The 15,588-nt window shown below is 40.1% G+C and overlaps 1 protein-coding gene and 1 long non-coding RNA gene across 21 annotated transcripts in view; one reads left to right on the top strand and one right to left on the bottom strand.

Moving 5' to 3' along the window:
* SDCCAG8 (SHH signaling and ciliogenesis regulator SDCCAG8) overlaps nt 1-15,588 on the bottom strand; it is a 235,448-nt gene that overhangs the window by 171,727 nt on the left and 48,133 nt on the right. For all 17 annotated transcript variants that reach the window (XR_012032860.1, XR_012032861.1, XR_012032862.1 and 14 more), the window contains 2 exons: nt 14,417-14,605; nt 5,538-5,676 (listed from right to left, as the gene is read on the bottom strand). Coding sequence is in view for 13 of the 17 variants with exons in the window: in XM_072830371.1 (XP_072686472.1) it covers nt 5,538-5,676; nt 14,417-14,605 (328 nt within the window). In the remaining 4 variants the exon portion in view is untranslated. The remainder of the gene's footprint in view (nt 1-5,537; nt 5,677-14,416; nt 14,606-15,588) is intronic.
* Nucleotides 1-15,588, top strand: part of LOC140635546 (uncharacterized) — a 32,604-nt gene that overhangs the window by 8,139 nt on the left and 8,877 nt on the right. For 3 of the 4 annotated variants that reach the window (XR_012032867.1, XR_012032869.1, XR_012032870.1), the window contains exon 4: nt 7,411-7,521. This is a non-coding gene — a long non-coding RNA (uncharacterized lncRNA). Of the gene's footprint in view, nt 1-7,410; nt 7,522-7,947; nt 8,561-15,588 lie in introns of those variants that run through there. The other variant, XR_012032868.1, reaches the window with a different exon arrangement.

The raw sequence follows: 15,588 nt of genomic DNA on the forward strand, positions 1-15,588 counted from the left end.
ACACTAGTAGATGTGTATTGTATTTTGTAGACTGCATAGAAATCAGTTCTTGTATTAGTAATTCAAGGAAAAATGCTTTAGATTCACAATACACAATAGCTTCTTTTGTCAACTGTTAAATTTTTAAAAGCACTAATTATAAAAATTCATATTCATAGTTAAAGCTAACAATTGACTTTGATTCAATTCAACAAACATTGTACAATTAATATGTAAATGGACACAAGAGGAATACAATGGTAAATGCCAGAGACCTGCCTTTTAAGGTCTTTCGGTGGTGAGAGCTATGTAAACAGCTACCAAAATTAAACAGCTACCAAAATTATAAACAGCTCATTTGGAATATGGAGGAAAAAGAGATTAATTCAAACAAGAAAGAGCTGGGGAAAACTTTGAGGAAAATTGCCACCTGGATTGAGCCCCAAGGTTGAATAGATATACATCAATACAGTGCTATAAATTATAACATGAGCAAATTCATGGTCACATTCAGGAAGGTCACATTCCTGACCTTGTAAGTCACATTCAGGAAACAGCCCAGGTCGTATGAAAGAGTATAGTGAAAAATATGGGTAGAAAAGTTAGGGTGGCCACATTGTAAAAGATCTGGAAGATCATGCTTTTATTCTACTGCAAGAGAGGAGTTACCAGACAGGGAGAGTTACAACTGAGGAGGACTTTGGTAGCAATAGGAAAGATACCCTGGAACTGGAAGAGGCTTGAGCAAGACCAACAGAAGTCTACTGCAATTGTCTGCATAGACTTGAACCAGGATGGAAAGGGTGGGCATAGCTTAGGATGGAACTCCAAAGTCCCAAAGACAGTGAGGGTTTGGCAACTGATTGGATGTTGAGAGTATGGGATGGGGAGGGGCCAAGATATTTTAAAGGCTCTGAGCCAGGGCTGCTGGTAAGATGAGGATGCCATTATCTGAGAAAGAAAACACAGACAATAGTAGAAGGAGGAGAGGTGGAAAGGAAAATAGAGAGGAGTAGAAACTTGGTCACATAGATTTTCAGATGCCAACAGAATGTCATACATATACGGCAAGAAATGTAGGTGTGGTGCTCAAGAGAGCCATTAGAGCTAAAGGTACAAGGCAGGGGTGTTCAAATGAAGGGAATGTTTTAGACATGGCAGGAGAAACAAATTCCTGGAAATTAGGACAATGCAGTGGAAGACTAGGAACTACTGACCAAGTAATGCCTGAGTTGAAGGCCTGTGGAAAACAAGTGAAGAGAGATGGAGAAGAGTAGACGAGCAATAAAAAGAGGACCCACAGGAGTAAATGTCAGATATATCAAGGGGGAAAGATGACATGTTATGATAGGACACCCAATAACTTCCAAGACTGCAGAGTTGGGAGTCAAATGAAGATGGAGATGAGGTCACTGGGCTTAGTAATCAGGAAGTGACTGGTGACCATTAAGTGAGCAATTCAGCAGCAGGAAGTCAGATTACTTTGTCACCAGCCTGACTGCAGTGTGTTCAGAAGTGAACAGAAAGCTGCAACAGTGGACACTCATTTTGAAAGGTCTGTGGGTGATGTGGTGATGAGAAGTTAGTCAATAGAGTGGAAGCTGATCAAGTAAAGGCTGCCTGTTTTTTGTTTGAACAAGAATTATGGCTGGAGATAGGATGGGAATGACAGAGGGGAGGATGGAATTTGTATTTCTGCCTACCATACAGAAAGTGGTCAACTGCAAAGAAGAGAACTGCTCAATAGTACTTAAAATCACTGAAGGTGACCAGTATCACTCTCCTGTGGAATTCATTCTGTGGCCTTCTTCAACCAACAATTGATAGGCTGAAAGCAGCGAAAGGAAAAAAATGTGTGATTGAGCCTCTGCTGGGTACTGGCAGTGGGGATAAACTGGGAAGATAAGAATAAAAAGATTTTAGAGTGTTACTGAAAACAGATTACAATTCCCTTACTTAGTGGATATTTTCTGAGAACCTATTACATACCAAGCAGTACGCAAGATGCTAAAGAGTTACTAGTGATCAAGATGCATTCCTGTCAGAGATTTTAAAGTTTAATGGAAGGGGTGCTGGGGTGATTCAGTCGGTTAAGTGTCTGACTCTTGATTTCAGCTCAGGTCATGATCCAAGGTCATGAGATCGAGTCCTGTGCAGGCTCTGTGCTGAGTATAAAGCCTGCTTGGGATTCTTCCTCCCTCTGCCCCTCATCCCCACATGTGTAGACTCTCTAAATAAATATATAAGAATAAAGTTTAATTAAAGATAAAGACAAATAAGGCATAATAATATACTTTGATGAGTGCTGTACATAATGGGAAGTAGTTCTTAGCTGGGAGCAATTATGCATGCATACGCACATACACACATGCATGCATGAGCACATATCTGTGGGAACCTTTAGCAATGTATGGAGATATTTCTGGTCGTCAGAACTTGGGGAAGAGGAGGTATGCTACTGGCATTTAGTGAATAGAGGCCAGGAATACTGCTAAATATCCTATGATGTGCAGGCAGGACAACCTCTAAAACAAAGAGTTATGCAGTCCAAAATGTCAATAGTGCTAAGGTTGAGAAATCCTGCTATGAAGGCACATAAGAGGAACATCAAACTAGAGATTTTCTATAGACAGCAGAAGACCTCTCTAGAGATGGAGAAGATATCTAGGTAGGGAGTGGAGAAGAATTTACATGGTGTGTATAAAAATCTAGGGGGTAAAAATAACAGTGCATAAACGGGGAATAATAGCCAGGAGCATCAGTGGCACCACTGTTGAGGAAATACATTGTGCCAGAGATCTACAAGGTAACAGATACGCATTTTAGGATGCAGTCCTCTGAGTCAGATATTATTTCCATTTTACAGATGAGGAACAACTATGGTTCAGGGAATGAAGTAAGTTGTCCTAGGTCATGTAGTCAGTGAATGGTGTGGCTGGAGAGCTGATTCAAGGTTTGCTAACTAATATACCCTGACCAACCCCTAAAGTCGACTGCCCTTTCAAGCTGACACTGGCTGAGTCTGTTGGAAGAGAGTAATCAGGAAGCACACGACAGACCTCAGAAGTAATGCCAAAGGGCTTAAAGACTGTCCTGAAATAGTGGGCAATCCCAGACAGATCAGAAATCAAAGACTCACAGGATCAAATCTGCCTTGAAGAAAGGTCACTTCTGGCTGCAGTGTAGGGAACAGGGTGAAGGAAGAGGATGTTGTAATTCACAAATCCATAGATTATGGTATCCTGAACAAGAAAGGTGACAGTGAGAAAAGAAGTCAAGAAGAGTTCAGAAACTAAGATTTATACTTAGTGATTGGCTGGAAGTCAAGCATGAAAGAGAGGATGACAACCAGGTTTCTGGTCAGGGCATGGTAGTAGACAGAGTTGCCATTCAAGGCATACAGAACACAGTAGCATTAGGGGAGCAAATGTAATGAGTTCAGTTGGGGATGTAAAATTCATATTTAAATAGGGGGGGGCGGTGCCTGGGTGGCACAGTTGGTTAAGGGTCCAACTCTTTATTTCAACTTGGGTCTTAGGGTTGGTCAGGCTCAGCTCTTAGCAGGGAGTCTCCTTGAGATTCTGGCCCTCCCATTTGTATTCTTTCTCTCTCAGATAAATAAATCTTAAAAAAAAAAATACTAAAATAAATAAATGGAAGGGGAAAAAGACCAGCCTAGAGACAATAGATAATATAAGATAGGAGAGGCGACTGAAGCAGCAGAGGCAGGAATGAGGACATTGAGTATGTTTAATGGGGACAGGGAGGCAGAGAGGCACTGGTCAAAGGGAGCAGATGCAGAGTTGGAGATGCCATGGACACATCAGTTCAGGTGACAGTCACTATAGAACAGGGAAAATGTTAGAGGCAAGCAAGCCGAAGTATGTTGGGACTATGGTGTTGTGTGTATTAACAAGATAGATTAGAAACCTTTCAGGATAATCAAAGGAGGAAGGTAGAGGGTGCTGTGGACTGAAGGTTTGCGACCCTCCAAAATTCATGTGTTGAAACCTCACCTCCAACATGATGGTATTAGGATGTCTGGCTTTTGGAAGCTGATTAGGTCCTTAGGAGGAAGCCTGCATGAATAGGGTAGTGGCCTTAATAAAAGAGGTCCCAGAGAGCTCCCTCACCCCCTTGGCCTTGTGAGGCCACACAGCAAGAAGACAGCTATCCATGAACCAGGAAGCAAACCCTCTCTAGACACCAGATCTGCTGGCACCTTGATCCTGGACTCTCCAGACCCCAGAACTGTGAGAAATAAATGTGTGCTGTTGAAGGTAGTCAGGCTATGGTATTTTTGTTATAGCAGCCTGAGCAGACAAAGACAGGGCCAGATGCTAACACTCTTAAAAAGTGTCCTATAGCTAACAACTATTTTATAAACTCAAGTAGTAAAATGGAGGAGGTTTTGTTTTGTTTTGTTTTGTTTTAAAAAAGTGTCAAATAGTAACATCTAGATTGAGTTTATACTGATTAAAATTAGGGAGAGGAGAGACAATGATGATTTCAAAGAGGCCTCATCACAGCCAGATGAAAGGAATGAGTGGCAAAGGGCTTGAGGGTCATGGTATCATCAAGAGACTGCTAGAGTTCAGTACAAATGAACAACTAGGAATATTTAAGGAGACAAAGCCTGTTAGGGAGTTTGGTCAGAATGGACGTAAGTTACAAAGGCACCAGGGTGTTAGTAATGGAAGCTATGATGGTCAATGGTCTGGGAAGAGCCAGGGATGTACTGGATAGAGACAATGGACAAAGGAGTGACTGAGGAGCTGAATACAGAGGTGAAGTGCCTCATACCTTAATAAAATACTGATGCTAATGTAGGGCTTAGACCAAAGCTATGCAAAGGAACTCTCTCTGTGATGCTGGAAATGTTCTATATGTGCACTGCCCAATACAGTGATCACTAGCTACTTGGAGTGTGGCTAGTGTGTCTGTGGAAAACACACAGCAGCTTCAGTGCATTGAGGTGTAGCTCCCCAAAGACAGCAGTGAGTCAACAATAGCCTCCTATGACTTAAAGTGCTTACAACACTGCTTGATCATGAAGTGGTAACAATTACTGTCACTATCATTCAATGTGTTTGATTTAGCATCTGTGGATCCAGACCCATTCCTAGCCAGAGATGCTATTCAATACACATATATTATTTATTAACTGTGGCGTGTTGCATGTCCTCAAAATTTCCCATGCACAAGGGAAAAGCATTTGTCAGTGGTCATACATGAAAATGTACAAATGGTGTTATGGTCTTCACAGCATTCAAACTTGATCAGCAAATGAGAAGATTAAGCAGGCAGGTCTCTCCAAGCACTCTCCCACATTGTGCTATATTCTCTGACTAGTGACAGAACAAGGAGATTTGCAGAGGAATAAGAATTCTACCAGTAAATCTGTTTAATTTTGCAAAGTCAACATTAACAGATTGGGATTCACTTTGCGTGTTTGGAAAAAAAAAAGAGTTTAGTTATGGAAGAGTAACCACAGAAATAATTGGAAAAGAAAAGAGGGCAATTCTGGTGTGGCTTTATTTTGGTCTTTTGAGACTTGCCTTGGTTTTCTCAAAATTGGCCTCCTCCGTCATTTGCACGGCTTGTTTCACCTGCTCATAAGCATTGGCTTCTCTCTGCTGCACATCTGTCAAGCTGCTCCTGACGGAAACCAGCGCAGACATTAAATCATCCCTTTCCCTGTCAGCGCAAAAAGAACATTCGAAACAAGCAGTGGTCAGATGATCTTGTATTCGTAAGTCAGGAAGAACAAGGCATTAACATGTAGTGGAAGGAGAGCCGGGGTGGGGTGGGCTGGCTCTGCACTCTGTAAAGCACCCCCAGAGAAAGACCCTCTGTCCTCCCTTGGCCAGGGGCAGGCAGGGCAGCCAGGAAAGGCTGAGCATTCATGGCAGGACTGCATCTGTGGGGCACAATAACTTATTGTGGGGAGGACTGCCCCACTCTAGGCTGCAGATTAAAGCCCAGAAAAGAGGAAGTCAGTTTAAAAATTTGAAGGGCGGGGGGTGGGGTAGGGGAAAAAGGAATAAGGCAGAGAAGGTGGGGACTGTATGTCAAAGGAGAACATATTTACTTATATATTCAGGGCCTACTAAGGTCCTAGCAAAACTGCTGACTCACCTCTCGTTTGTCTGAACAAATAGGTTCTTTCCTGTTTGTTTTCCTCCACAACCCTCTTTTCCACCCTTCCCTTTCAATTAAAATCTTTCACCAACTTATGAACACATTTCTTCTTTCAATGGGAAGGACTGATGAAACCCTCAAATACCCTGGTCACGCAGAGAACATTCACGATTTAACAAAATCTCATCCCGCTGGCTTCGATCACTGCCTGGCCCCACACCCTTGTCAGCAATTCTCAGAAGTCCTCTGAGCTAATCATTTCTTGGGGATTGATGCAACCAGATGCCAAAACACTTTGGTGTGTAAAATAGCAAAGAGTCAATCTCATGGGTTAAATAAATCATGTATAAGATTTTAGGATATTTGGGTTTTATTCACTGGATAAAAATGACCAGTAGACCGAAGAAAAAATGTGGTGGGAAACTTTCTATACACACAAAGCAAAAAAAAAAAAAAGTAAGTTGGACAGCTCTGCCTGCTATTCCACGCTTTATTAAAGAGCTCAAGCTCTAAACTGTGGTTTCAGATTCAGTTCAAGTAACTGCTTGCAGTTTCCTTTTTTTTTTTTTTTTGCCAAGTTCTAAACTATCAGGAAAGAGCCAGCTCTGATTTTTTCTTCTTAAGTTTAGCAACCCTTAAGGAATAATAATTTCAAAGGTTATAATCTCTGAGTTTGAGTTGCTTTCAGAATTAACCAGTGATTCCATTAAAAAAAATTTCTTAACGATAAAATAATTTAAACTATTTGTGGTATTTGGAAAGCACTCATATTTTAAGAAATATGCAATACTGAACAAAGTTACAATTATTAGCAGTTTCATAAAAGCCTGTTTTGTTAAAAAAAGAAAAATAATTGCTTCAACTATCATAAAATTCATGAGAGCACAGTGATCTTAATTTAAGAATTTCTTGGTTTGTTTTAAATTGAGAAAAATAATTTACTCTTATTTTGTTCTAAAGGAAATGAAAAAAGGGAGTTAATTATTTTGATCAAATACAAACACAATGGTTATGTAAAGAATAGAAGAATCAAAGCAAGGTGAAATCATTCTAGGTAAGAAAAAACAGATTATTTGAAGGCCAAAGTGAAAGCCACTGAGAAAGCACTCAGTGATACTTGGATCTGTTTGTGATGCCATGCCCTCAACTTAAGCCAAAGTTCCAACTAAAAAGAATTAACAGAAAAGCTCAGTGTTGATAGTATGCAGACAGATCACAAAGGGAACAAAATATAACCAATTTGCTTCTTACAGGAGATTTAACACTTAGTATTATTTAATCTTTTTTCAGTATGCCCTCTTACAGAGAGGAATATGCCACAGTAGCAGATAATCAGTGGAACAGAGGACAAAAGACCCAATGAATGAGTAGTGACTCTGCTACAGAAGGGCACCAAAAGAGGTAAAGTTCTAGTTCTAGTATCCTAGGATCTAGATTTTAAAAGTCACTTGGCTACCTAGAGTTGGAGACTAAAGAGTTTAATTGTTCTGGTCGGAAGGTTTTCAGACAATCAACTCATCAAGTTCAGACCACAGAAAATCATCAAAGATAAACACCCCCAAATACTGATGTCTTATTAAGCTCATCATTCAACAGTGAGCCCATGAAATGATTACACTAAAAATCTGTATGGCCACCTGACTGACACACTCCCAATTTTCCAGTAGAGAAATGTACTGCATGCTGTAAGATGGCCTTCAGACTACCTGGGAGGCTCTAGAGAGATGCCTAAATTGCATACATAATTATAGGTACAGGAAGCCATCTTGCTATTTTAGGAATATCTACTCAGTCGCTACATTTTTGTTTTGCTTTATTTCAACTCAGTCAGCCCTTCCTAAAAGCAAGCCCTGAAAACAAACCAGCTCTGGGCATGTTGGCCTGTCTTCCTACAAGGCTTTGCCTCCAGTCTCAATTCGAGGTCACCTTTGTGATTTAGCTCCCCCTCTTCTGGCCCCATGCCATTCTGCATCATCCGGCCTTCAGGAAGCAGTCAATTCCAGCCATTGAGGAGAACCATCCAGGCAGCTACAGGTCTGCTCCAGAGCTCCCAGTTCACAGGCCCAGCCCAGAGCCCAGGCCTGAGCATGCCTCTCCCAGTGGGAAGCTGTACAAATACAGATGACCTACCAATATGATTGCAAAGTGGCAGTTATCCAAATTACCATCTGCAATGGCCAGAGGTCTGTGAGTACTTCAAGAACACCATGTGTCATCAAGGAGTCTTCTGAAGCAGAGCAAGAAAGACAGCATCAACACTGTCACATTCCATGATCAAATGATCCATGAAGTGCAGCTAACACAGAAGTGGAGGCAAGGAGGTGCGTGCAAGTTCTGGGATGAACCAGTTAATAAGGAGCATTCAGTACTTAAGGAATTTAGTGCAACAATCAGAGCAACAAGCACTGAGAAAGTCCCTGAATAATCTGGGTCAAATGTCTATCTTTTTTTTTTTTCCATTTATTTATTTGGTGGCGGGGGGGCAGGGGAGGTGAGGAGAACAAGCAGGGGGAAGGACAGAGGGAGAGGGAGAAGCAGATTCCCGGACAAGTAGAGAGCCTGACATGGGGCTCAATCCCAGGACTCCAGTATCATAACCTAAACCAAAAGTAGATGCTTAACTGACTGAGCCACTGGGGCACCCCTGGGTCAAATGTATAAAATAAGGAAAAGAGAGAGCTGGTATGATATACATATATGCATGAGCTTCATCTTGAAAGATAAGGTGCCTAAGAAATGCCTGAAATTCTGGTTATTCCACAGTGAGTAGCAGTTTCAAGCAGAATTAGTAAGTACTATCCCTGTCTTTTAAAAGCAAGTCTAGGAGGCTGACTACAACATTTCCTTGTTCCTCATTTCTGGGAAGTTCCTGCATAGTTTTTCAAAGCCAACTACACACAACATTGCCAAGACCCACTCGAAATTCACAAGCTGGTCTAAAGTCCCAGGAGAGTACAGTAGTAATCACTTCTCTTTTCTGAACGGTACACAGAAACTTCTCCAAGGCATGAGGAGCTACGGAAAAGGATCTAATATAAAAGTTCCATCCTGATTATCATTTGAAGGTGCTTGATCATTACGTAAGAGAGGTTACTGTCGCTCTTACCCACCCTATGACATAATGAGGCCTGAGTGTAAGTCAGAAGTTCAGAAACACTATAAGGCCTTCAAATCAACTTTTAAAATATATCCAGTGTCATCAACAGTTGTTAAGTATACTCTCCTAACACAAGGCCACAAACATACTGGTGGTCTGCCTGATCCTGTCCTTCTCAAGTGCTCCAGTTACTCTTGTCATATATTCAATACATTCCATGCTAAAAGTTCAACAAAGGAACTTACAGCTCGTGTCACAATGCCACATTTCAAGCAAAGGCTGGGACACTCTTTTGAGGCATCACATTTGGGATATAGTTTTTTTTAATTCCCTCTTAGAATCCTGCAGGAAATTCTATGATAGAGGGCACTGAGGGTTTAGGCTTCTAATTATGCATAAAACTAGAAATTCAGACCTAAAAAGTGCTGGCCACCCTTCAAACTCAGCATAACTTTCAATATACAGCATTCTGAATTAATAAGTTGAAAGAAGCTGAACACCAGCTTAGGCCAAAGGAATCTTATCGACAAAGGTTTCATTGACAATAAAATCAGGAGCCTTCCACTATACTCTGTTATGAAAGTAGAACATGAGTTCATGATATGCTGACAAAGCAGAAAACTGAACAGAGAAGGTTGATATTTACTTTAAAAGACTAAGAGCTAAAATTTAGGATGGAGACAAAGGAATAGATAACTAAATAAGAATCCAATTTCTAAATGACTGTCAGCCCTGAAATCAATGCAAACATTGTAGTTTCCTCTTAAAATATTACTCTCATGAACTATAAGGATAATATGAAAGGCAAGAGGGGGAAAAAAACCCTGTCTTTTATTTGTTGGTTTAGTTATACCAGACCATTTAGTTAAACTCTGTATCTCTTCATCTATGTGACTTTGAATATGCTTTTTGCCCCTTTCATTACATTCTCCTTCTAAACATAATTACCAACACAGCTAAAGACCCATTTGACACATACTTTGATTTTGGTACCATATTCCACCACTCAGTGGCAATCACTGTTAAATACTGGGTGCTTATCCTTTAAAATCTTTTTCTATGCCTATGTATGAACCTGAAGAAAATACATAGTATGTTCAGGTATGGACCTTTTTAAAAAATAAAAATACAAATGAGTTTCATTTCAGATGTGTCTTTTTCATTTTTATTTTTTTCCTTCAACAATACATTGTGGAGCTTAAGTCTCACATTGGTACACATAAATCTACCTCATTCTTTTTTTCTTTTACTGTGCATAACATAATTTATCTAAACCTTTGAAGGATATTTAGGTTGTTCACACCTAAAAGAAATACTTGTTTTCCTCCACAGTTTCTGTATTCACACTTCTGACACCTTATGTGTGTTTTCAACACCAAGCTATTCTCCAATTCTCAGTTGATATTCACTCAATTGGGACATTAATTTCCTGGAGTTAGCACAGACCCCTCAGATTAAGGCTCAGTCCCACAAGACTGTCTCCCACTTCAGGTACCAATTGCAAGTCCCAGATTGTCACCTGTACTTCTGAACAATTGGCCAGAAATCAAGGGCTCTCATGACCCGTACCTCAGTTTTGATAATTTGCTGACAGCTCAGAACTCAGGAAAGTGCTTTACTTACTATTCCCCTATTATAAAGGACACAATTCACAAACGGCTAAATGGAAGAGATGCACAGAGCAAAGTGTGTGGGAAGGGGGGTGGAGTTTCTGTGCCACCTCTGGGCATGCCACCCTCCCAGCTTCTTGATATGTTCACCAACCTAGAAGCCCTCCAAATTCCATTGTTTAGGGTTTTTATGGAGGTTCTATAGGCATGATTGATAAAATCATTAGGCATTGGTGACTGAACTCAATCTCCAGTCCCCGCCCACTCCACAGAGATTAGGGAGGAGGGCCTGAAAGTTCCAATGCTCTAATCACATGGCTGATTGCCCTGGGAACCAGCCCCATACCCATCCTTAGTGGGTTTCCAAAAGTCATCTAATTAAGGTGAACTCAGGCATTACTCAGAGGAGCTTGTTAAGAATAACAAAAGATGTTCCTTTCACCTTGATGTTCAAGAGCTATTTCAGGAGCAGGAAATAGAAACCAAGTATAACAAAGGATATTTCTATTGTTTTTATCATTTAGGAAATTATAGTTTAGGAGCTCTGTGCCAAGAACTAAAGATGAAGACCAAAATATGTATTTCTTAACATATCACAATGTCACACCACCAATTACAAATAATGTTGCAAAAACATTCCCTAGAATGACTCCGTTGTATACATACATATATATGTTCTTTGGGTTAGATTTTGAAATATACTTTAACTATTAATGGATAATGCTAAATTACCCGAAAAAGCAGTTATTGACTTACAGTTCCCACAAGTAGGGTGTGAAAATACTGGCTCACTCGCAGCTCCCCAATTATTGTCACTATCAATCTCTTTAACTTTCACCAATTTGAGGGGTTGGTTTTTTGAAAATCTGCACTTCCCTGAATAATAACAGAGTGAATACCTTCTCTTATATTGACATCTCCCTATTTAATTGCTCACCAATTCCTTTTAAAAAATATTTTATTCATTTATTTATGATAGACATAGAGAGAGAGAGAGGCAGAGACACAGGCAGAGGGAGAAGCAGGCTCCATGCCCTGGGAGCCCGACATGGGACTCGATCCCGGGTCTCCAGGATCGCGCCCTGGGCCAAAGGCAGGTGCCAAACCGCTGAGCCACCCAGGGATCCCCTCCTTTTTTTTTTTTTTTAAGATTTTATTATTTATTTATTTGACAGAGAGGGAGGGAGACAGCACACAAACAGGTGGAGCAGCAGAGGTGAGCAACAGACTTCCTGCAGAGCAGGGAACCTGATGGGCAGGCTCAATCCCAGGACCCTGAGATCATGACCTGAGCCAAAGACAGACACTCAACTGACTGAGCCATCTAGGTGCCCCTGCTCACCAATTCCTATTCTTTATCCACATTTCAACTGTACAGTTTGTCCTTTGTGTTTGTTTCAAAGGATGTTCTTTAGATAATATACCATTTTTTTGTTATACAACATGCAAATATTTTCCCCAGTCTTTTAATTTCATTTGCGTCATTATATCATAAGTTTCTTTTTTAATGAAGCTAAATGTAAAATTTCTTCCTTTATGGCATTCATTTTCCATACCATGTTCAAGATTTGACCTACCCAGAAGCCATAAAGATAATTTCCTATATTTTCTTTTAATGCTTTCATAGTCTGAATTATATCTGGGTCTTTAAACCATCTTGAATTTGTTTTTGTGAAGTATGGTTCTATTCTTTTTGTTTCTAGTGTAAACATGTACATTTTTAATTTCTCTGAGCCTCAGTTTCCCTAGCTGCAAAAATGAGGGTAATAATATTTACCTCATAAATGCTAAAAAAGATTATTTTTTTAAAAACTGCCTGGCAGGGCAGCCCAGGTGGCTCAGTGGTTTAGCGCCTGCCTTCAGCCCAGGGCGTGATCCTGGAGACCCAGGACCGAGTCCCATGTCGGGCTCCCTGCATGGGGCCTGCTTCTCCCTCTGCCTGTGTCTCTGCCTTTTTCTCTGTCTCTCATGAATAAATAAATAAATAAATATTAAAAAAAAAAAAACTGCCTGGCCGAGTCCTTGGTATGTAATAAATGTTTGCCACACGGTAGTTGGATCTGAAAATATATTTAATATATACTTACTAAATTTTATAGTTATGTGAAATAAATAACAATAATTTAATAATATATTTAAAAATATAAGAATAATTTAATATAATATTTAACAAAAAAATAGGACCATCAGCTCAGATTATAAAAACTATTCTTTAGTCCATACTAGAGAAATTCAGGTTTTTTTTTTAAAGATTTATTTATTTATTCATGAAAGACACAGAGAGAGAGAGAAAGAGAGAGAGAGAGGCAGAGACACAGGCAGAGGGAGAAGCAGGCTCCATGCAGGGAGCCCGATGTGGGACTCGGTCCTGGGTCTCCACGATCACACCCTGGGCTGAAGGCAGGCGCTAAACCACTGAGCCACCCAGGGATCCCAGAATTTCAGTTTTTTTTATTTTTATTTTTATTTATTTATCATAGTCACACAGAGAGAGAGAGAGAGAGAGGCAGAGACACAGGCAGAGGGAGAAGCAGGCTCCATGCACCGGGAGCCCGATGTGGGATTCGATCCCGGGTCTCCAGGATCGCACCCTGGGCCAAAGGTAGGCACTAAACCGCTGCGCCACCCAGGGGTTCCCCAGAATTTCAGTTTTTATGTAACAACCAAAAGGTTAGTCACTTATGGAAACCATGGCTACTAGACATTTTGATTGCTTTTGGAGTATGAGAGGCACAGAGGAGTTTTAATATTTATGGGGCATTTATTATTTGTCAGAAACTCTTTTAAGCACTGTATAGGTATTCTTTCAAAGAACCCTCAAAATAACACTATTAGGTACTTCTATCTCCATCTATCTCTAAAATGGGGAAATTGAGGTATGAGAAGTTAAGTAACTTTCATGAGGTTATATAGGCAGTTAGTAGTAGAACCAGAAAATGAATCCCCAGGCAATTTTGCTCTAGCCACAAGGCTAAGTGTCCCAGTAAAATCCCAACATGTAGGTATTATTCCTCCAAACAAGAGAAGTCCAGGAGGTACCTGAGTGGCTCAGTTGAGCGTCTGCCTTCAGCTCAGGTCAGGATCCCAGAGTTCTGGGATCAAGCCCCAAGTCAGGCTCCCTGCTCAGTGGGAAGCCTGCATCTCCCTCTGCCTTTGCCTCCCTTAATCTGCCAGTGCTTGCACACTCTTGTGTTCTGCCTCTTTCTCAAATAAATAAAAAATCTTAAAAAAAAAAAAAAAAGAATTCCTTTCAAATTCACTTTTGTTACAAAAAGTGCCGGATTTGCAATTATAGACTCATAGACAGGAGCAGAATTGAAAAGATTATTTACTTCAATCCTCTCACTTCAAGATGAGACCGAGGCCAAGAGAGGTAAAATTACTTGTCCCAAGGACCTGGTCACACACAGCTGGCAGAACTCACCTGTTCTGTCTTTAAGAAAACTCCAATGAAATAAAATAAAATCCATTTTATTTGAAGCTCAGCATCAATCCCACAAGAGACAGCATGGGGATGAAAGAGCACAATGCTCCTTTAAAGACACAATTTTCCATGTTGCAAAACCTCCGTGTGGAGAAGCATACTTACTTAGTCAGTCTTTCAATGGTCTGCACATGAACATTATTATGGGTTTGGGAGAGAACAGCTTCATGCTGAGCACATTTCAAACAAAGGCCACCAACTCGATTAGAAATATTAGTAGCAAGAAGAGATTCTTTATGCTTTAGTTGCTCTTTAAGATCTTCACAATTTTTCTGATATTCAGCTAGGTCTTTCCTGAAAAGAAGGGAAAGAAAGTTCTAGCAAGTACTAGGTACATTACTTTCACGTATTATCCCAGAGATAACTGCTACTATCACTTATGGGTGCTTACCTTATGAGGTGCTCTGTATACAATATCTAATTAATTCTTACCACAACCCTAAAACGTAAGTGTGATTATCCTAATTGACACTTTGAATAAAATGAGACTTGAATATATTAAATAATTAGCCCAAGTTCTTGTAAGATTTTAACACAGATTAGTCTGCCTCTTGATAACTGGCTCTCTGTTCAAAGGATCCCATCTCCATTACATTATATTACCCACTGATCAAGAATAAAACTCCAAATACAAATCCTAAATAAATTCTCTCAAAAAAGAAGTGAGGCAATGTAACATCCTTGAATTGAGGGAAATGCCCTATTCCAAGTGTTAACCCTTAGAAAATTACATAAAGCTCATGAGTTTTATCCAGAAGTAACTTATTATTGCTCATTCTTCCTTAGGAGATAAAAAACTTTAAAAAATTCTCTAACCACAAAGTTCTATAAAGAGCTATTTCATAAGAAAGTGGGCTGCTCTCTTCCTCTAGAAAGAAGCTATATAGAATTTACCAGCCCATGGAGATTTATAAAGTAGCAGCTATTAGCTGGAAATAAGCAGCTTGCTAAAAGAAAGTGTTGAAGAAGTGTATATATGTGTGTGTCTATGTGTGTGTGTCTATTTGTTTTATTATAGGAGATCATCCTTGGATGAGTTCTTCTCCATGCTGACCTTTTAAGGATAAAACAACCAATGTATGGGTTGTATTTTCACCCCCATCCTTTCTCCATAAAGCTTTGGTAGTCAACTGGGACAATTGAGCTTCCTTGCACAGATATTCCTTTCCTACTGTGTGTGTGTGTGTGTGTGTGTGTGTGTGTGTGTGTGTGAATAAAACGTCCTAGTTTACAAAGGAGAAAATAGCCCTTAAATACTTGGACTACTGAAAGCATGT

The sequence above is a fragment of the Canis lupus genome, chromosome 6 (genome assembly GCF_048164855.1).
Source record: "Canis lupus baileyi chromosome 6, mCanLup2.hap1, whole genome shotgun sequence".
Lineage (NCBI taxonomy): Eukaryota > Metazoa > Chordata > Mammalia > Carnivora > Canidae > Canis > Canis lupus.